The sequence below is a fragment of the Coptis chinensis genome, unplaced genomic scaffold (genome assembly GCF_015680905.1).
Source record: "Coptis chinensis isolate HL-2020 unplaced genomic scaffold, ASM1568090v1 utg2617_pilon_pilon, whole genome shotgun sequence".
NCBI classification, from domain to species: domain Eukaryota; kingdom Viridiplantae; phylum Streptophyta; class Magnoliopsida; order Ranunculales; family Ranunculaceae; genus Coptis; species Coptis chinensis.
The window spans coordinates 65,215-86,507 of NW_028238132.1; the positions used below are offsets into that span (position 1 = coordinate 65,215).

General features: G+C 37.1%; 2 protein-coding genes and 2 long non-coding RNA genes across 8 annotated transcripts; 2 read left to right on the top strand and 2 right to left on the bottom strand.

Moving 5' to 3' along the window:
- Window positions 1-765: 765 nt before the first annotated feature.
- LOC147473392 (putative L-type lectin-domain containing receptor kinase S.5) lies at window positions 766-4,455 on the bottom strand. Its single transcript, XM_086587499.1, has 2 exons — window positions 2,927-4,455; window positions 766-1,771 (listed from the first exon to the last, which is right to left on the bottom strand). Exons 1-2 carry the CDS (start codon window positions 4,134-4,136, stop codon window positions 957-959), a joined length of 2,025 nt encoding a protein of 674 aa, XP_086443625.1. The 5' UTR covers window positions 4,137-4,455; the 3' UTR covers window positions 766-956.
- Window positions 4,456-4,581: 126 nt separating this feature from the next.
- LOC147473393 (uncharacterized) lies at window positions 4,582-9,822 on the top strand. The gene is made up of 2 exons (XR_015210463.1): window positions 4,582-4,938; window positions 9,104-9,822. It is a non-coding gene; the product is annotated as an uncharacterized LOC147473393 (long non-coding RNA).
- Window positions 9,018-13,221, bottom strand: LOC147473394 (subtilisin-like serine-protease S). 5 transcript variants are annotated; one of them, XR_015210462.1, is made up of 11 exons: window positions 12,996-13,221; window positions 12,819-12,913; window positions 12,593-12,690; window positions 12,347-12,505; window positions 12,117-12,228; window positions 11,503-12,031; window positions 11,331-11,425; window positions 11,024-11,248; window positions 10,803-10,917; window positions 10,520-10,693; window positions 9,018-9,980 (listed from the first exon to the last, which is right to left on the bottom strand). XR_015210462.1 is itself a non-coding variant. In XM_086587496.1 (11 exons), the coding sequence occupies exons 1-11, from the start codon at window positions 13,080-13,082 to the stop codon at window positions 9,388-9,390; spliced, it is 2,250 nt and encodes a 749-aa protein (XP_086443622.1). In that variant the 5' UTR covers window positions 13,083-13,215; the 3' UTR covers window positions 9,018-9,387. The 5 variants fall into 5 exon arrangements, 4 of the variants coding, with proteins under 4 accessions (XP_086443622.1, XP_086443623.1, XP_086443621.1 ...); XM_086587496.1 differs by having other exon boundaries at window positions 9,018-9,935; window positions 10,520-10,706; window positions 12,996-13,215; XM_086587497.1 differs by having other exon boundaries at window positions 10,520-10,706; window positions 11,006-11,248; window positions 12,996-13,215.
- A 1,288-nt stretch (window positions 13,222-14,509) lies between these two features.
- On the top strand, window positions 14,510-17,313 carry LOC147473395 (uncharacterized). Its single transcript, XR_015210469.1, has 3 exons — window positions 14,510-15,186; window positions 15,349-15,414; window positions 17,041-17,313. It is a non-coding gene; the product is annotated as an uncharacterized LOC147473395 (long non-coding RNA).
- The last annotated feature ends 3,980 nt before the right edge of the window (window positions 17,314-21,293 follow it).

Genomic DNA, 21,293 nt, shown 5'->3' on the forward strand with positions numbered 1-21,293 from the left:
TTAGAAATGACCACCACTCTTTCCTAATTTATTAGGTTTCGGGCCTTCCCGCACTTCATGAAAAAAATGGCTTTTGGGCCTTGTCATATTAACTTTTACCAAACAGAACCCCCACCTTCACCCCACCAGCCCACCTCTTCCACGTTACCTACCAAAGTTCAAATCACCACCACCACCACCCAGACCACGAGATACAGATAATCCAATACGGTTTCGATGGTTGTTGGTAAATCTTGTTCAAAATTTATAATTGTAATATAAGCTAAATTTGGCCATGTCTTCACCAGAATCAAAACTAATAGTAGGTATTGCAGTGCATTGATATTTTGAAATTGTAGATTACCTGTGCCAAAAAAGGAGATACGAGATACAGACAATCCAATACGGTTTCGATGGTTGTTGGTAAATCTTGTTCAAAATTTATAATTGTAATATAAGCTAAGTTTGGCCATGTCTTCACCAGAATCAAAACTAATAGTAGGTATTGCAGTGCATTGATATTTTGAAATTGTAGATTACCTGTGCCAAAAAAGAAGATAGTACATTGTATGCCTATTAAGTGAACAAAAAATTTTGTCTTCTATTTATAAGATGTGTTAAATGTCAACAATTATGCGTTTTTCTCTTTTGTATTGTATCTCTTTCTCATCATCTAATATATGATACTGTTTTACCGATTAAAAAAAAAATCTGCATTTTGATAAATAATTGCCGTGTGCTGTAAAAAGTGTAAATTAATTTGTTGGTGACATATAACTGTTAAACTTTTTGAGAAACTAATTTTCTTACTAAGGAAAGCATTTCCCAATATCCTTGTTGGAGGAAAAATGTCAGACAAATAAAATGTAAAATGTTGTGTTAAAAAAAATTTGAAAGAAAAATCATGTGCACATTGTGGTAAAACAGAACCACTGTTCTCTCAAAAAAAAAAAAAGAACAGTTTTTGAAAGTTGAGCTCAAACATTGGTTTCACTGTTCGTTCCTCGGGGTGTCCATCCCGAATCACCTCCATAGTATGAGGATGTCATTGGCGTAGTATCTTGAGTTATGTTGCTCATACTGCTATCGTCTCCCAGCTCCATCATTGGCCATACAAAGGCTGGTTTAAATGGAGGGACATGAGGCGATGGGACAGATCCAGATACTATTTGTACGATTGATTGTGTCTTAGGTCTTTCAGATGCTATGGGATGGGAACAGGCCAGCCCAAGCAACAAAAGTCGGGTTGCTTCTTCATCCACATAATTCTTACCTAACTTCTCATCAACCGCCTCTAAGATACGACCTTCACGATACAACGTCCAAACCCAATCAGCCAAGAACTGGAACCCAGCAATCTTCGTCCAAGGGCGTTGACCACACAGCACTTCTAGTACAACCGCACCAAACCCAAACACATCTGACTCCCTAGTTGCCCTCCCTGTGTGAAAACACTCAGGAGCAATGTAGCCAGGAGTGCCAGGGACCCCTTGCTCTAACTCAGCGTAGGATGTTTTTTCATTGTCTATAGCACGTGCTAGACCAAAGTCTCCCAAACGTGCATTGTAGTCGCAGTCCAACATTATGTTGCTGGCTTTAAGGTCTCGATGGATGACTTTCTGATCGTACTCGTTATGGAGGTAATGTAGGGCGGATGCAACATCTGATATGATCTTGTACCTGCGGTCCCAGCTCAGTGTCTTCTCTTGATCACCAAAAAGGTGGCTGTCAAGGCTTCCTTTGCGCATGAAGTCGTATACCAATAACAACATCCCATTTGTGTGACACCAACCTATGCCAAAAAACACAAGGAACAATTATATACATGTAGGTTTCAAAAATTGAAACAAACTATGGGAATCATGCCTGATAAGGTCAATAAGCCATAGCCTCACACATTCGACCGCCTATTTTTTTTTTAAATGAGTCTTGTTTCGTAAAGAAGTCAAGGCTAGGCAGCGCTCGGCCCCTTTTGCTCCATTTTCATGTACCATATTTCAAATCATGTTTGGGGCTCCACTGGATCTCAATTGTATTAATGATATGAGGCCGTAGTTGTTTGCATTTACGTGAGCAAATTGAATCCAGAATTTAACTTTTAGGGCATTTCTAATGGAGGGTGTAAACTGTATAGAGTATAAAATTTACACTCAAAATATCAAAAAATTCTTTTCAATGAGGGTGGTATACCGTGGATAATAGAATATTAGTTGATAGAGGAGGTGAGAAATTCTCCATCTCGCTATGAGTTGATAAATGGTTCGGGCGACATTTTAACTAAGGTCCAAACAAAAACAATTTCAGATGTCCCTTTCTAATTCTAAAGTAATTTTTTTAACTCGATGTCACTTTAAAATCTTTTTTTTTTTTACATTTTTCTATAGGAAAGTATAGAGTGTGGATATTTATAGGCTAAGGGCATCTTCAATGGGAGGTGTAAAATTACACCTCCACTTAAGCTCCACGTAGGTGCCATTAGATTTTACACCTCTAATTGTATATTATTGTATAGCTTATAAATATCCACACTCTATACTCTCCAATGGAAGAGTGTAAAAAAAAATTTTAAACTCGGACGTCATTTGGAGTGACGTCCGAGTTAAAAAATTACTTTAGAATTAGAAAAGGACGTTACTCCAAGTGACGTCTGAAAATTATTTTACTCACGACGTCAGTTCGAGTGTCACACGGGCTTTTTATTAACTAATAGCGAGAGAGAGAATTTCTCATCATCTCTATTAGCTAATACACTATTACTTACAGTATATCACTTCCATTGGAAAGAGTTTTTTGATATTTGAAGTGTAAAATTTCCACTCTATACGGTTTACACCCCCTATTGAAGATACCCTAAAAATTAGAGGTGTAAAATCCTAATGGCATCTACTTAGAGCCTAAATAGAAATGGAATTTTACTAAATAGAGGGTTTGTAAAAAGTGTACTAACCAACTAATTTGACAAGATGCTTATGTCTGAGACGGTTGATGATGGTAAGCTCTGCCAAGAAATCGTCTCTCCCCTTCATGTTTTCCCTGGAGAATTTCTTGACAGCAACTTCAATGTCCTCCCCAGGCAACACCCCCTTGTACACCACACCGAATCCCCCCTGTCCCAACTTATTCTTCTCGTCGAAATTGTTGGTGGCTTTCTTCAATTCCTTAAATCTGAACTCCCTCGGCATTCCAGGCAAACTTTTCAAAGCCCCAACTATGTTGGGATCATTGGCGTGGAGGCGCCTTCTCTTTTTCAAATAGAACACTAAAACAACCATACCAACCGCAATTAGGAAGAGTCCTGGAACACCGACTCCCACCAGGATCTTTACCCAGGTTAAGTCTTTTTGCCTCGGAATAACCTCGACAGTCAGATTCCATCCGAGCACACAGTTAAGCTGAGTCCAGTTCCCTGTGGACGCTGCGAAACCAAAATAAGATTCTTGATTCACGTAGTCTCTTATGTTCAAGGGCACATTCATAAGTGGTTCGGCCGGGATGGACTCGCCTTCTAGGGCCATGTAGGCTCTCAACACCTTGGTCCGACCGTCGTACTGGACCCAGACGGTGTAATTTCTGGGGACTAGAGGGGCAATCTCGATACCGTGTTGGGACAAGGAGACGGTCCGGTAGGATCGGATGGAGTTGAGGTCTAGACCCATGTGGTTGTCGTCCGGGTCGAAATCCTGCTCGACTGTGTCCAGCTCCAGCGCAATGAGATGGTTGGAAGAGAGTCCATCTGTAGTGGCGTTGGTCAAGCCCAAGTACTGACCTTCGCTGCCCAATGGCACTGCGTCTAGATCTGGAGCAATGATGAAAGCAAAACCTTCACCGGCTGTGGTGTTGGGGGAGCGGAAGATGTTGATGAAGAAAGAAGTATTGAAAGAAGCGATCTTTTCGGAAGTGGAGTTAATGTCCCCTTCCCAGAGCTTGAAGGGCTGGGAAAACAAGACCCTGCCGGATTTGTGTTGGAGCACAAACACGTCGTTGATGGAGTCAGGAGTGATCTGAAGAGCCCCATTGCTGATGGTGGCAGGTGAACGGACGGTGAAGATATCGTAATAAGAGCTGTTAAAAGGGCCGAAATTGTGTTGACTCAAGGCATGCCCAGCTGGGAGGAGGAAGAGAAAAATGGTAATAACAAGTTTTTCTAGTAGCTTCATTTTAATTTTTAAGTAGGAGTAAATGAAAAGATTAAAACCGAAGGGAAGGCCCGAAGAGATCTTAGTTATTAGTATTGGATCTCCATTCTATTCTATCAAAGTATCAATCAAATCAAATGATATAGAGAGACAGTAAAGAGAGAGAAGAACAATGACTCGAGAGGTAAGAGAAACACGCTTGATCTCTTTTCGATTATACTCGTTTTTAATTAGCAACTTCATAGTTCATAGTCTTCATACTTTCTTTTTATTCTTTTTATTGAATTGGTGTGGTATTCAAATATCATATTGTTCCATTAGCTGATATATATATATTATATATCTAAGTAGAGTCGTTGAAAGAAAAATTATAAATAGGCGGCTCCGTTTTAGATTTTGATTGTGTGTTTTACTGGTCAAATAAAGGAGAAGTCAACTATTTTAGTCTTCTAAAATGTGAAGTTTCTGCTGTGTGTCTCAACTCTATCTCTTGTCTTGCTACGTATTTTCTCTTACTTTACTTTGAAGTTTGAACAATTGGTGGAAATAATTATAATTTGGAGGAGATGAAAAGTTCGCACGCGCTGGGGCTCAAAAAATCGACAGCTTATAAACTTGTGGTTTTCCACTTTTCCGTACACAGACCACCAGTTCATTCACCAACAAAATAAATATACCACAAAAAACAACTAAAAACAAAATTAATTAAATTTTTAGGCGCCACAAAATGTTAAAATTTTGCTATGTGGTTACTATTGTGAAATTTTGCTGTACTGAACAGGATCTCATGCTGCTACTAAAATGTTTGCTGAGGCTTTAAGCGGTAAGCCTTTAACTCGCAGAATCCTTTGTAAATTATTTTGAGTGGCTATCCAGCATCTCCACGCATGTTTATGACCAGAGTCGTTGCACACTTGCACAGTTGCACCTCCCCCCCCCTCAGATGATGACCTGGGACCAATTAATCAATATATATAGTTTAGAGCCATATTATAATGGGGATGGTGTACGAAACTTCACTTTATTTTATAGTGACTCCAAAATGACTCCACTTCTAATAGTGGATTTATAAGATGAATTTAGAGTTAATTTTTTGTAGAGATAAACATAACATAATGAAGAACTCCCCCACAAAAAATAAGCTCATTTGAATATGTTTAACCTAGGGTTTCAAATTCGTATTTGAAAAATCAAATATTATCTGAAAATTTTGGATTTGGATTTGGATTCGGATAATTTTTTATGTATGAACTGGTTTTGAATACGGATTCGGATACTGCCATATCCGATCCGATTTAAAATTTTAATCATAATTATATATAATTAATTTATTCATTTTTTATTGTATAAAATATTATATAAAATTATAAACTATTGTAATTGATGATTACCTCTTTGATAAGAAACGAATCTATATATAAATTAATGTACGTAAGTGGCAAGTCATGTGGCTAGGTTTCAAGCCTAGACACATGAGTTAGTGGGCCGGTACATTGATCCATGATATTGCAAATTGGGTCTTAGCCCTGTTGATTAAACGAATAAAGTGGAGATCCCTACCAATGGACGTTTGCTATGTAGGTGGGGGTCGAAACACCGCCCCTTCTTTGTCATGTGAACGAAGTTTGTTAGAAAAATGAATTTGCACAAATCCATTGAGATATGTAAACCCACTTGAGATGAAATAATATTTTTTTGAAACAATACGTAAAGTGAGAAAAACCTTTTTGAAAGGGTGCACTAGTTCGAAACAATGTATTATGCCGAAAAAGTGTGATCTTTCGGCATGATGCATTGGTTTATAAAACTATAATAACAAAATAATAATAATAAATGACAAATATATATATATATATTTATACTAGTTTTTATAGTGGTAAAATGAATTATTCAAAGCAAGTAAAATTTTAATTAATTTAATTTTCGGATCGGATATTATCCGATATTTGATTCGGATATCCGAAATCGGATTCAAATACAATTTTTAATATTCGTCGGATTCGGATTCGGATTCGGATAGAGGCATATCCGAATCCGAACCTATCCGTTTGCAGCCCAAGTTAATCTAGTCAAAAGTTATACCGAAATCAAACAAATATGAGTCGTTGGATAATTTCAAAACATTATAAACGATTTTTGATGAAATTGTACATCTTCAAATAAATTGATTTTTTGTAAGGATTATCTCTATTATGTGGAGAACCTCTCCACAAAAAATTAGCTTCTAATTCATTGTAAGTGGTGGAGTTTTTTTGGAGTCGCTTTAAGTGGAATTCATTCCTTAAATTATATTATTCTTACCTGATCATGCTTAACCGTGGAGTTTTCACTAACCCCTCAGCTAATTGCCGTTGAAAATCCTCGACTTTAGGATTTTGAGCATCATTACTCTTAACTAGGATTTTGGACAGTAGCCCAATCGAAGTGGGATCACAGTATCATACTATAGTGCAATCGTCACCCATCATCGAGATAGGAGTATTTCTCTCATATCCCTCCTCAGACCACGCCCAGGGTATTGCAATCCAACCACCTTAATATGAAGTCATCCTCGGCTCTGAAACCATTGTAACGTTCTTACCCATCTTAACACACCAATACGGTTCCCACTTAGCCACTGCGGACCTCCTATAGTCTGGGATTTTATCTAAATGAGACTTCCTTGGAGATCATCCATCATGAAAATTATTCCGGCCTAAGCACGCTTAAATGCAGAGTTTTCTCCAACCTCTCAGCCAATTGTATTTAAAAACAACTCAACTTAAAAACGGCTCAACGTTACGATTTGGCGAATTATTACTCATAACCAGTTGTCTAATTGAAGTGGATCACATCATAGCACAACTATTACCCATGGTTGGGCTAGGCGTCCTTGGCCACTATAACACCCCGCCCTTTTTAAACTTTCTTCGAGTAATAATTGATTTTAGGATGCTTTTTATGAAAACTCTAAGCTGACAAGGACTTTTCTACAAATAATATTTTAGAAGGGGATGTTTTGCAAATTTCAATTTTTTTTGTTTTGACTAAAATGAGAGACGAGACAAAAAGGGAGGATGAGCTTTCTCTTTCAGGATGTTAAAAGTCTTAAAACCCTAAGTGAGACAATGAGAAGAAATGGAAAGAAAGAAACGCTTTAACATAATTAAAGAGTGGGTTGTTAATTAGAAGTAGGAGAGATTCAATTGAAACGATTAGGTAAGAAGAAATAAAAATTGAAAAAATCATGTGGAGTTCTAAAACTTGTCTCTGGGTGTCAATGCTTAGTAGCAAATTCATGTTTTAGTGAGTTATATTTTACTATTTTATTTATTCTATCTTCTTTTTTATCGATTTAAGATAAATATACCAAATTTATTGTATGTGTTGGTTAATCATTGTTGGAATCCTTAGGTTATATTTTGATTCTAAATATTTTTGTATCTCATGTATACTATGGTTTTAGGAAGTGAGCTATTTGTTTTCTTCTCAATCTGCCATGCCGATATAAAATAGCTAGTTGATTGACTTTCCCATATTCAAATGATTTGAAATTTTTATAGTAGATATAAGACATGTAGAAGAAACACATATCCAAAAATCAGAGCATTTGGGTGTGTGGAGAAAGATATGAGCTCCATAATTCTGCACATCAGAAATTTGCGCTTCAGTATTACAATCAAGTTTTTATATAGTTGGGACAAGAGTTAGGTGTTCGGGAAAACATGAAAAAGTAATTTTTACGAGTTTGTTTTCCATCCTAATTGGCCTCATCGTATTCCGAGGCCTATGGAACATTTTGGTGGAGAACATCCAATTAGCTTTACCGCTACCTTGGGGAGGTAGAAGAACACGTACCAATCAATAATCTACCATAAACAGTAAGAAAAATATGTAAATTGCATGTTTTTTCATTTCAAAAAATTTGAGTAATCTTTTGTTGGAAAATAAAGAGAGAGTAAAGAGAGTTTATGGTGGTGTTGGGAAATAGAAAGAGAGTAAAGAGAGGCGAGGGTTTATAGTGTGAGGAAAAAATTTCAATTGTGAAAAAAATGAAAGAGAGGCTAGGGTTGTTTACGGTGGTGTTGGGATAGTTTTCGGGGTATTTTTGTTAGTTTATTTTGTTTTAGAAAAGAGGGGTGTTTTGTTAGTTTGTTCGCATACTGGAGGTTTTATGTAACGATTTTTTGGTGAGGGAGATTAAAGCCAAAATCTGGTTTTTAAAGTAGGACTAGGATTCTAGGACCTCTCGATCTCTATCATTTTAAAGCATAACAAATATTTTTACTGAATCAATTTATTTACCGGAGGACAATTCTGTATAATGAGTCGTAACAAATAAATGTTACCCGCTTCTTGTAGAAAAATATAATGAACGAAAAAACTAGAAAACGTGATCTTCGAACAAGACCAGGTCATCTCCTGCCGATGTGTTAGATTAGGTAAATTCAAGGCCATGTCTCAATCATTCTATGAAATCTGCTTCTCTGTTTAGTTAGGCACAGAGATTTGAGAAGAATTTGTATTTGCAAACCAAACTCCAAGCACATTTGATCAGATTCCTTTTGAAGTGCAGCTGCATTATGTGGTGGAATAACTATACTGTAACGCTACACAGTACACACTAATACACTATCAGTGGTGGTTTTATGTCTCACTGGCATCCTCTATAAATGCACTTTATGTGATATCCAAAGGCCGGATATCTACTTCTCCAGCGTTAACATTCTTGTTGCTTGCGGTCAGGTCTCATTCTCCTGTGCCTTTGGCTATGGCTACTACTCTAGTCAACATGCACATAACCGCACATAAGAAGAAGAGAAAGGGTTAACTAGTATTACCCACCACTAGATGAGCCAATTAAGAGGGGCAACCTAGATCAATGCAACATAAGTTTTCATGACATGCTCGTATAGTCGTATATTTTGACAATTTACACTTAACAGTGATAAATCATTGATAAGTATCACGATGTTGATAAATTCTGATTGCTTTCTCTTAAACTTCAGCATGGTACAAAACAAGCTAAATGGAACAACAAAGAAATTTGAAGCCAAAGAAGGGGAATCCTGGCACATATACCACCGTAAGTCCGTTACCTTTTGCTCTTTGAATGTTTACCAAAGCTCTGTCCATCCTCCTAGAGTGGAGATTTCCTTGTCCGGACTGCAGGCTCAAACTTTATAACACAACAATCGTCGACCTGGAGTTTCTTTTGGGCCTAGATTCTAGTGCCATGTGGCCTTAAGCATGCACGAAGGCTTTTAAAATCTTTTCTTCATGTAAATAGACCTCAGCTAGCAGAAACAGCCCGAACCACCAGTGGGCTGGTTACTCTTAACCTCCCTTTCTTCCATTCCAAGGAGCCGAACACATAGCCCTTAGATGGGGCGATCACCTTGAAATTCACAATAAAGCTAATTTTCTGGCCATAGTTGTTGAAGATCAGAAACTTTGGTGAAACTGTGACCTTGACTCCAGCAGGAGAAGACACAATTGCTCTGTAAGTACTTCTTGCTAGCCCTACATTTGTTACTGTTCGTGTCACCGAGTAGCTGCCTCCAAGTTCAGGCAATGTAATAGATGGATAGTTCAGATCCGAAGCTGTTGAGAAATTCTGATTACATATGAAATTGTCTCTTGTGATCATATGTAGTGACTTCTCCTTGTACCCGATTGAGCAGAGAAACTCTTTATAATCCATCGGTTCCAAATCATATACAAGCCCAGGATTGAGGACTCCAGTTGGGTTTAGAAATCCTGCGCCATAATCAAACGGATTGCCCGCTCTTCCAGTAGGGTCCACTGTAATGTGTTTGCACCTTTTATCCAACACAATAGCTGCAGTTTACCTTCGCACTTTTAGTCTCTTGAGAAAGTTGCAGCCTAAATGTCAATATACTTGCGAGTGAGCACGACCTCTAATACTAAAAGTAAAGGCAATTCAATTTACACATTTGGTTTTTTCCAGTGCCAAAAGAGTCAGAGTGTACTCCTAAATCCAACCATAAGCATCTACACTTCAGAGTAAGTTTATTAAATTAAAATAAGTTGTCGGAGCACTCCAATGACCAATCTAGCACACTCAAGTTCAGACTCCCTCAGCTATGAATTAGAGAACTTGTCAACCTTTTATTGGGTGGAAGAAAGTTGGGATATATTAGAGCATTAATCTTTTAGAAGTTAGTTGAGCACTGAGCTCTCAAAATACAAATCAGCGAGACGTTTTAATGAATGATTCAAGAAGTTATTTTAGTAGCAACACAATTCGATGACAAGGAATTCAGAAATAGGACTCTACATCAACAGGTAAACTTCCATGTAATTGAGAAATCTAAGAAAAGTATCAACCACGAATGCAAGTTCCAGGAAGTGTCAGATTTTGTTTAGTATGCAACATAACCATATGAAGCTTGAGATTTTACCAGTTGTCATAAGAGCGGATTTGATTGCAGAAGGAGACCATAATGGATACACTGCCTTGATTAAAGCTATGACTCCTGTTACGTGAGGGCAAGCCATGGAAGTTCCGGAGAGAATGTTGAAATCCATGTTTCCAACTGTCGGAGACCAAGCTGCCAGGATATTCAATCCAGGAGCTGTAACATCAGGCTATAAGAGCAAGATCATCACAAAAGTTAAAAAAAAATGGTAATAAGTGAGGCTGAGAACAAGCTTAGGCCTCTTAGTCTAATCGGGTGTTTTTACCTTCAAAATTGCTGGGGTCAAAGAATTAGGTCCTTTAGAAGAAAACGACGCAACCCTAGGAGCAGGTTGACGACCTATTACAGTCTTTGCAGGTGAGATATAGGCAGTCGGTTTCCTGAAGACGGATGACAAGGAACCCTTATCAGGAAACATGCATTGAAAAGATAAGGCGAGTCTTCTTGATGATTAAAGAGAAACTGAACCGTGTATGATTAATATACGATAGAATGCAATCTCCGATTCGTGCTCCAACAATAGCTGCAGGGATCGCGAAGGGAATAGCGACATCTGTATCTGCTTCATCTATTAGAATCATTCCTACTCCACCAGCTTCTTTGACTACCTTGCTCTTTGCCAGCTTTGATTCTGAAAAGCTTCCAGCATGTCGACAAACCACAACCTTACCGCTAGCTTTGGTGCTATTCAATGAACTCTCTAAACAGTAGCTACAGAAGTATGTAAGAGAGAGAATTAGAGATTCTCGTTATGCATTAACAAAACGAAACGTCGAGTACCCTTTCTCTGTACCTGGACTGATAAGGAGTGAAGTATCCGGAATAGGCTTCTGAGGCAGGGATGATAGTTGTGGGGGCATTTGTGTCAAGAAGACTCAGGCTTTCACCCTTTCCAGTGGACAAAGAGAATTTAGAATTAAGTAGGTAAGGTATGATCATAACATTGAACAATAGAATAGCAATACCGTGTAGTTAGCCCCTTCACCTAGATCGATTGAAGAAGTGAAATCCCTATCTGTTGAACTAGCAGCAACTGTGATCAACCATGGTGCAAGATTTGTTGCAGAACCTTGATTACCATCATTCCCAACGGACGAAACAACAAGGATACCACGGGATGCAGCATGAAACGACCCTATTGAGATGGCATCGGTGAAGTAGTCTCCTTGAGGAGCTTCAGGGCCCAAGGATAGAGATAAGACGTCAACACCATCTTTGATTGCATCATCAAAAGCAGACAATAAGTCCACATCGTAGCAACCTGAGTCCCAACAGGTTTTGTACACCGCAATCCTAGCCATGGGTGCACCTCCTCTAGCTCCTCCAGCAGCCAAACCTTTAAAATTCATGTCCACTACATATTGACCAGCAGCTATTGAAGCTGTGTGGCTACCATGGCCATTGCTGTCCCTTGGGGATCTAAACTTTTGTGGCTTGGCTGAATCTTCTTCTGCTTCGAACCCACTAACATAATACCTTGCACCTACTACTTTTCTGCAGGGGGAAAAAACCCTTAAACTTCACATGTATAAATCTCGAAGGACTTATGTCTAAAGCTAGACATTCAATCAGGAAAAACCTGTTGCAAGAGGAAGCATTAAATGCTTCTCCCACTTGACATTGTCCTTTCCATCTAGAGGGCACAGGAGGCATATCATGGTCACTAAAACTTGGCGACTCAGGCCATATTCCTGCCAGAGTTACACACTGAGATCAGAAACCGGTAGGTGTAAATAACTCAGAACAAGTTGTAGTGAATGTGGATACTGATGCCTAAAATGAGAGTAAAAAGGAAGAAAATTGATAGACCTGTATCAATGAAACCAATAATGACATTATGTTGGTTTTTGGTAGAGTAACCGGGAATTTCCATTTGTTCATCGTTGGCAAGACCCATGAAATCCCAAGAATGAGTAGTGTGTAATCTTCGTTTGGCATTGGGAAAAACAGAAACCACACCAGGCATTTCTGTACCAATTGTTCTCTCATCATAATAAGTAATTAAGTAAGACATTGAAGAGAATGCATAAAATAATTGAGTGGAATGCTCATTACTAGTCATCTGGAAAGCTTGCTCCTGGGTGAGTTTGGCTGCAAAACCAGTGAAGCCATGCTTGTAGCTACACACGTGAGAGGCTTGGGCTTGTTCAACACTGAAGAAAACCAGAGTAGTGTTCAGATATAAAAGTTATATAATTAAACCCTAAATGAGTAAAAAAAAAAAAAAAACAAAGAAGAAGCCCCCTTTTGAGTGGAACTGGCTAAAAAAGAAAGAAAGGACCTTCCTCGATGGACAATGGTGAGCATTTGGTGGTGCCTCAAAATCTGGTCAGGGTCGTCAACAATACTAGTGCCACCCATGTAAACAACATATGTCTGCAACCAAACAAATAAAAGCCACGGGTCACAAGAAGAAGAAGCAAAAAAAAAAACTTGAAACCCCAGAGCATTATTTCACCTTGGAAGCAAAAGAGAAGGTGATTTGGGTAAGAAAAACAGGAAGAAGTGGCAGGAGGCTTGTTAAAGTGAAAAGAAAGAGAGGCATTTTCAAATAGAGTTTGAGGAGAAGATGAGAGGAGCTATTTAGACTTTAGAAAGGTGAGAGTAACGGCTATCCAGCAGGGCCTGGTGGGGGGATGATGGCTCTTTGTAGACATTTCTTTTACCTTTATGCTTTCCGGGTCCACCTCCCCAAGGGAAGAATGTTTCGGGGGCCCACTGAACAAATAAAAAATATATATCTCGGCCCTAGAGCCAGCCAACTACTCCGATAGTAATATAGGAAGGAACTTGGGTCGGATTAACCTAAAGTCCGATGTGTTAAAACCCGATTTTTGTTAGTCCTAACTCCTAAGCTAACATTCCAAATCCTTGGTCTTGTAAAATCAAAACCCGACTCAGTTTTGGATTGGGCTCGGGTTAGAATATCCAATACCAGAAAAACCCGAGCCCATCTGCATATATGTACATATATATTTTATTCCTTCTATTTTGTTATATTATTTCTTTATAAGAATTTATTCTTGTAAAAAATAAGTTTGAAAATATCAATTTTAGAAAGAATAATTGAATCAATCAAGTTAGTTTTCCTTTCAAATAATCAAATATCTTTGATTTAGTTAGAATATTGAATTTCAGTATTATTTATATTTTAATTTATTTATTTAACAATGAAAAGGCGTTGAGTTCTTAACTGTTTAACATTGAAATATGAGAAACTTGATCAATCCGACTCAACCCGATCAACCCAAGGTCCCATGTTAGGTTTGAGCTGAAATTTTGAAGACCGACTAAGATTTGGTCCCGGACTTGGATTGAAACATTTAAAACTCTGATTGGACTTGGATTAGACCCCAACCTGCCTAAGTTCCACCCCTAACTACTCCCATCTCTAACTAGCAAATCCATCCCATCTCTAATTTGCTCTCTTACGACACACTACATACTAGTGACACCCATACACACCACATGCTAGTGAAACCCATATCCCACTGTCGCAGCTCGTGGGGTAAATGTTTTGCTTAGCATCTGAGACAGGGAAGGCGGGATTAACTCTTGGTATATGATTAGTTGACTTCTACTTGTACAAGGGTCATGATTAATGGAAGGATTTTTCTTGCATTGATTAGAAGAGTAAAACTAGTAGTCCACTGAGATTTGCCAACCTAACATTGGATTCAAACTTTTTTAGAAAAGGTTTGAATCAGTTATCGATCAACAAAATATGGACCTAAATTTCTCACCTAATTTTCAGTGCGTCCATCATGATTGATGGCAGGGAAAAGATGCTACCTCCACAATAGCCCCTAAAAGGAAATCAACTGGTAAAAGTCCGTCCCACCAAGAGAATTTTTAACTTGTCCCAATCAAGGCCCAAAATATTGATATCGATCAATATATCGGTGTACCAAAAAATCGATATATATCGGATATATCTATTTTTTTGGTAACCAGTCCAAACTATTTAAAATATCGGAAATATCGGATATATCGAAAATATAATATCGGAAATATCGGATATATATCGGAAATATATTGAAAATATCGGATTTATATTTTAAAATGGTCAAAAAGTCAACCGATATATATCAATTATATCGGAAATATCGATTATATCGGCGATATAAAGTTTCATATCGGAAATTCCGATATATATCGGAAAAAAAGGGTTCTATATTCGGTGGATATATGTCGGAAATATCGATGTCGGTGTACCAAAATACCGATATATATCGGCGATATATCGGATATATCGGCGATATTTTGGTCCATGGTCCCAATTCCCCAACATGTAAATTGCAGCCATTTTATTTAGGGATGAAAGCCGTCCTCAGATGGATAATAGGTAACTGAATCTCTACACTATCTGATTAGTCGGGTTTTGAGGAATCCCTCCCCACTATTGAGTAGGCTAATTTAGATCTCTTTTATTTGATTATTTAGTCTTTCATCTTTTATGATTTTAAAATTTATAAAACAACTATAAAATATTTATACATACCCCCCTAATAATATGGCAATCTCCTATTCTTTCTTAATTAGAAATTGTAAACACCTACGTTTCCTTCGCTAATAATGTCTTCTAAACTGAATTAACTTTCCACATCAATTTCTCTGTATATCCGACAAACAACAATCTATTTTTAAAAGTACTTTACTTTATCATTTTTTTATTAATCTCGATTTTAAGCAATTGTTGTTGTTATTTGATTGATCTCAAGTAATTGATAGTCTTTGGTTTTCAATGAAGGATATTTGTATTAGCTATTAGACTTGCCGCACATTAACCACCAACAATTTTCTTTTTGCAGATTTTATAGAAGATAATGTTCATCTCCATCATTAATTGACTGCTCGCACATTTTCATTCTTGCTTTGTGCGTAAATCTCTTTATTTAAGTCATTTGTTTATAACGTGCTTGATAATGATGCTTATGTTTAAATAATTTTATTTAATTGCAATCACACAATTTTCTCTGAAGAAGATAGTATTGTTATTTGTGTCGTTCAATTTGTTGAAGTTGCCCTTTTCATTCATGGTGGTGGTGATGTTGTTGTTTTAATTGCTGGATGGAGTGGGTATTGGATTGATAGACAATAGACATCAGGGGTAATGAAACTTTTTAGTTAATTTAATTAATATCCATATTTTTAATTACCTTTAATTTCCAATTTTTGTAGACATTATTGTTGGTAGTTTCTAGACAAAGCGGTGAATGCTTTAATAGTACTATTTGATTCAAGTTGTTAAATTCTAAATGTTGGCCTCTTTTCGTTAGTGCAGCGACGAAGCATGCTTAGTAAGTTAGTAATAGTTGGGCGTACGTTTGATATGTTATTTGTTTTCCATATTACTAATGTACTTATTCCATAAGCAATCATTTTCTTTCAGTTTTTGTGAGCTTATTTGAAAGATGGTCGCTTTTACTAATGATATGATTTTCTATTCAGTTGCTGTTGGGTGCTTTATTTTCCTTTAGCGAAATATTTATAGATTAAATAAAAATGGTAATGTCATCATTACCAATCTGTTAAATTACTTTTATTGATGTCTATGACTGTTGTGTACTCTATGTATGTACCTGATACCACTTATGCATATGTAGTAATGTTAATCAATTCCTCTTATGAAAATGTGAATGGAATCTTTGGATGCATGTAGCTTCATTTTTATTAGAAGGCTTACTTCATGTAGTATTCAGTGTTGTTTGAAGATTTATTAGGTTTCAGGTTAAAAAGTTTATGTATTCTATTGGTAGTATATCTTTCTAGATTCACATGCTAATGTATTAATTAGAAGGTATTGCAAAAAACTTAGTGTGATGACTCATGAAGTAAAAAACTTGAGGCTTTTTCGACTGGCTGTTCAGCTAATATATCTTATTCTATGTTGGTTATATTTCCATAGTTATAACCAAGGCCCAAAATATCGATATCGATGAATATATCGGTGTACTCAAAAACCGATATATATCAGATATATCCATTTTTTTGGTGATCAGTCCAAACTATTTAAAATATCGGAAATATCGGATATATCAGAAATATAATATCAGAAATATCGGAAATATATCGAAAATATCGGATTTATATTAAAAAATGGTAAAAAAGTCAACTGACATATATCGTAAATATCGGATATATCGATTATATCGGCGATATAAAGTTTTATATCGGAAATTCTGATATATATCGGGAAAAAAAAGGTTCTATATTCGGTGGATATATATCGAAAATATCGATGTCGGAGGACCAAAATACCGATATATATCAGCGATATATCGGATATATTGGCGATATTTTGGTCCATGGTTATAACCATTCTTATAGTGGTGTTGCTTTACCTGTATTCTTTGAGATTGTGTTCAGCCCATTGTTTCGTATTCTGCTACAGGCTGTCTTTAGTATGATTTACTAATTAATGAGTAGCTTACTTAACTTGGTTGTTGAAGCTCAACCTTTTAGCCAATGTTGCACATTGTTTGATGGTTTACATGATTTAGGTCCAGTTACATGCATTTGTGAAGCTCTGAATGCCAACTTGCTTGGTATCAACTTAGAATGATCCGTGAGCATTAAGTTGTTGATTGACACCTGCGCAAGTCTATTCCTCCGAGATTCAATTCTGCCTAGCTAGCTAGAAATTTTGTTGTGTTAACAAGTTATTTAATGTAGTATAATTTCCAGCGTTAAAATTACAGCAAGAGCTGTGGAGTTATCTATTGTTAGTGTGTTGTTGGTGATGTTGTCGTGTGTGGACGCGTTACTTAATTTCCAAAAACTAGTGCAAAGCACAATTTGCATACTAGTTAAAAGACAAAGGTACATGATGTGGACTTTTAACCTATCTTTTTTTTCTTCGATGCAACGACTTTTAACCTATCTAGATTCTAGTGAATATAACACTAGTGGCTGGGATGCCACGGGTCATATCTATGAACTCAAATATGTCAAATTGGAGTTCCACACATATCAAAACATTACCAGCCCAGAAAATTCAACTTCTAGTCAAATCTTTAGTCGGTTGCTCCCAATTTGTGTCTCATCTTTTAGAGCATTTCAAGACGCCCCAAATAGAGTGGTTAAACATCTAAATCGGAGCACCAAGCTAGAAATTATGCATGGTAAAAGTTCACACCTCATTCAATGTTTCTTTTTTATTATAATGGAAAATCTTTATTCACAATATTAGGGAGGGATGAGTTCCCATCACTTTTCATAGTCTCGAACTATCAACTAGGAACTTTTTTGGTGCAATACCAAGGCCCGTTCATGACGACACTCAAAGGTGCGTCATGGATTCTCGATGACTTTAGGACGGGTCTAGAGATGTATCGCATTTGGAGCATGCATATGTGGTACCGTTGGGAAAATAGGTTGCCAATACCACGTCCTAACGCATCGCGCTATGTTGTGCTAATTGGTCGTGGGAACATCTAGATTAATTCTCGTCCTAATGATATATTTAGCTATCCAGTCTCAAAGATATGGGACAGGTGTGCTTAGTCCACTCTCGGACATATTCGAAGATTTGACTGTGGGCAAACGGGGTAACCCCTCGGTTTTGACTATTCGTGAATTACTCGAGCACCGAATACTTATCAGGTATGTGTATGGTCGAGTTGTACGATCATGTACGCCACACGGACCCCTCTCAGCACATGTTTCGGAACGTATCCGTGACATGGGGGCGGCTTTGAGTTTTGGGGGGCTTTAGGCGAGTTCCTAAAATGTGGCCCCTATTGAGGAGTTACGAGAGAAAAGTACACTGTCCAAAACAATAAAAGAGAGAGGAGTGGAGATCGAGCCAAACTTGGAGAATTGGAGAGTAACATAATGGATTTACTACTTGGAGTGGAGAGCCAGCTACTTGTATGGATTGTTCTCAGGGCCAGTCCTGCAGTAGTTAACCAAGTTTCAGTAAACAATATTAAAATATAAATATAGGGCTGGATTTTGTAAATTCCAAAACTTGGTTGGACTATCTCATGTTTCTGCTCAAAATTCCAAAGGTTTATGGGTTTAGGGTTATTGATAGTTTTGTTTTAGGACAGCGGGATTAGCACCCAACTTATGGGACTTGCAATACACTCTTCTATTGTTTACAACAAAAAACACCCCTTTTAACACTAAATTTTTCCATACAACCTAATTTTTCATGGAAAAACAACTCCACAGTTTTTCACATAACTTCATTTCTTTGGCATAACAAAATTGTTTTTTATTTTTAAGTGGAATTTTATTCATAACGGAATTTACATACGATTAGGACAAGCACACTACAAATTGGCTACAAGTCCTTTTTGAATAGCAAATCCTATCCTTTTAAGTACAATCTAATACAAACTGATTAAAGCTAACCGTCATCATGTTGTTGTCCATGACTTCTTGCAATCTTTTGAGAAACTCAACAGATTGTGAAGCTAAAAACCAAAAGTGTGATAGGCAAACTTGATAAAAGTAATGTTGGTTAGCTCTACAAATTTTCTCGTATTTCTCCATCTTTGCTGATGTATCGGTGTTATTTGTTGTCTGTCCCATTTCAAACAAACCATTGACAAGCGTTATTATTGGAGAGACTCCAGTTACATCGACACATGCATATTTGCCCTAAGACTAACTGTAAATAAAAACATTCGTATAGTAGGCCACAACATCGATCTTCTTTCATTCGAGTTGGTGAGAAAATTGACAGAAAAATCTTTTTTTTTAACTTGTATACCAGCCCGCCAAAAAACATCTCTGACATAGTCATGTTGATATTTGAAGCCTGGAAAATATCTACAAACTACAGTGCACAGCGTGGTCTCCAAAAAAATAAGTCGATGCTTTCAACAGACAAGACAAACACCACCATCAGTACACAAAGAAATAATGCATGAAACAATAATAGAAGATGACACGATATTCCACTGGTGGCATATGTTGTCCAAGACCCTCCAATGGCAAGTAAGAATTTTTTTGCATATTCGGATTGTAAGTAACCAATGATCGCTTTCTAGCAAGCAGATAACTCTAACTCCCTCTAAAAAATGGTAACAATCTTAATTACTACACTAAGCTACTCCCATCCCATAAATTTTTGTAAATTGAGGGGGGGGGGGGATTAATTCACGGTTAGAGAGCTAAGGTCAAAATCAGGTTGGTGGAGACGCAGTGCATTAGTAGCATTCTCAAATATTTCACCCATTGGCATAGTGCCACAATAAATCCAAACGTGGATACATCAATTGCACAATAAATACCTAGGCCACCGAAACGTAATAAAATATTGTTGGTAGGATTCAAACATTTTCTCAGGCAGCCAATTTTTTTTTTGTATAGTGGCTCAATCCGTGATGGAGAGAATCAGTGGTGGGTTAACCCTGAAGCCATACAACAAAGAAAATCGAGAGGTATTGAATCAGGACAGCAAATCTCTAAATCACTTGGCGGAAAAACTCACACGTGCAGTGGAAAGTATGAGATTGTGAGATGAGGGGACAGGTGGACGACTAAGAGGAAAAGAGATGAAGGTATAAAGAGAAAGAGTAAGAGAAGAGAGAAGGGTTGGAATTCGATCACTGTGAGAGAAGAGAAAACCTAGAGAAGGAGAGGAGAGAAGAGAAAGGGTGATACTACAATTTGTGAAAAGTGGATGGATTTTGATTTTCACGAGCGATCCGCGTGGTACCTTCCACCAAATTTTCACTATGACACACACACACACACACACACACACACATATATATATATATATATATATATATATATATATATATATATATATATATGACTACGTTGACATACAAAAATGACATACGGAATTGACACACACAATCCAAAAGCGGACTTGCACATTGTTCTAAGGGCTGATTTTTTGTAGATATTATCTCCCTACCATGGATAGTATCTCCACAAAAAATCAGCTCAATCGGATGTGTCTAGTCTTGTCAAAAGAGTGTTAAAATTCTGAACCGTCAGATAAATTTCTAATTTGAACTCAATTTTTGGTAGGGTTAGACATATTCAAAGGAGCTGATTTTTTGTGGAGATGATCTCCATGTTGTGGAGATCACAGCCCTATAAAATCAGCTTTTAGTTAATTATGTAAGTAGGTAGGATTGCGTATGTCAATTTTGTATGTCGTCGTAGCCAGCCCGTATATATATATATATATATAAGTAGTGTGAATCCTCTATTATTTTGGGGTTGGTCGCGTTGGTAAAAAAAAGAAGAAGATAGGGAGTTAGTAAATTTCCTAAGCATTTGAAGCATGTGTATTTTACGAGGAAAGGGTTTCAAAATGCAATGGATTGTTGTCTACATCAGACTTATGATGTATGTTCTTTTGAAATGCAGTGGAAAGAGATGTTGTAAAAATGCAATCTAGTGGAATATGAATGGCTAAAACAAATGTATGATATTAGAAAGATGTGGGTGCCGGTGTACCACTTAGATACTTTTTTTGCTGGAATGAACACTACTGGACGTAGCGAAGGAATGAATGGATTTTATAAAAATTACTTTACATCTGACACTACTCTAGTTGAGTTTGTTCACAAAAATAAGAAATGCTTGCAGAGAATTGCTCGAAGGGAAAGGGAAGAAGACTATGAATCTGAGCACAAAGATCGGATTATGGATGCCTCTCAATATCTCTTAAAGAATGCAACATCACTTTATACAAGAAATATGTACAATAAATTCAAAGAAAAATGTTCTAAATCCATGAGTTACAAACTCTTAAATGAAGAACACGGCAATGACTTCAACT

What these genes read in the sequence shown, in the direction of transcription:
- LOC147473394 (XM_086587495.1), bottom strand. Translation starts at nt 13,082, where the DNA reads ATGCCTCTCTTTCTTTTCACTTTAACAAGCCTCCTGCCACTTCTTCCT. An exon ending in CCTTCTCTTTTGCTTCCAAG is followed by an intron (nt 12,914 to 12,995) that starts GTGAAATAATGC and finishes GTTTGGTTGCAG; the next exon opens with ACATATGTTGTTTACATGGG. An exon ending in GTGAAGGGGCTAACTACACG is followed by an intron (nt 11,426 to 11,502) that starts GTATTGCTATTC and finishes TCCACTGGAAAG; the next exon opens with GGTGAAAGCCTGAGTCTTCT.
- LOC147473392 (XM_086587499.1), bottom strand. Translation starts at nt 4,136, where the DNA reads ATGAAGCTACTAGAAAAACTTGTTATTACCATTTTTCTCTTCCTCCTC. An exon ending in GCATCTTGTCAAATTAGTTG is followed by an intron (nt 1,772 to 2,926) that starts GTTAGTACACTT and finishes TTTTTGGCATAG; the next exon opens with GTTGGTGTCACACAAATGGG.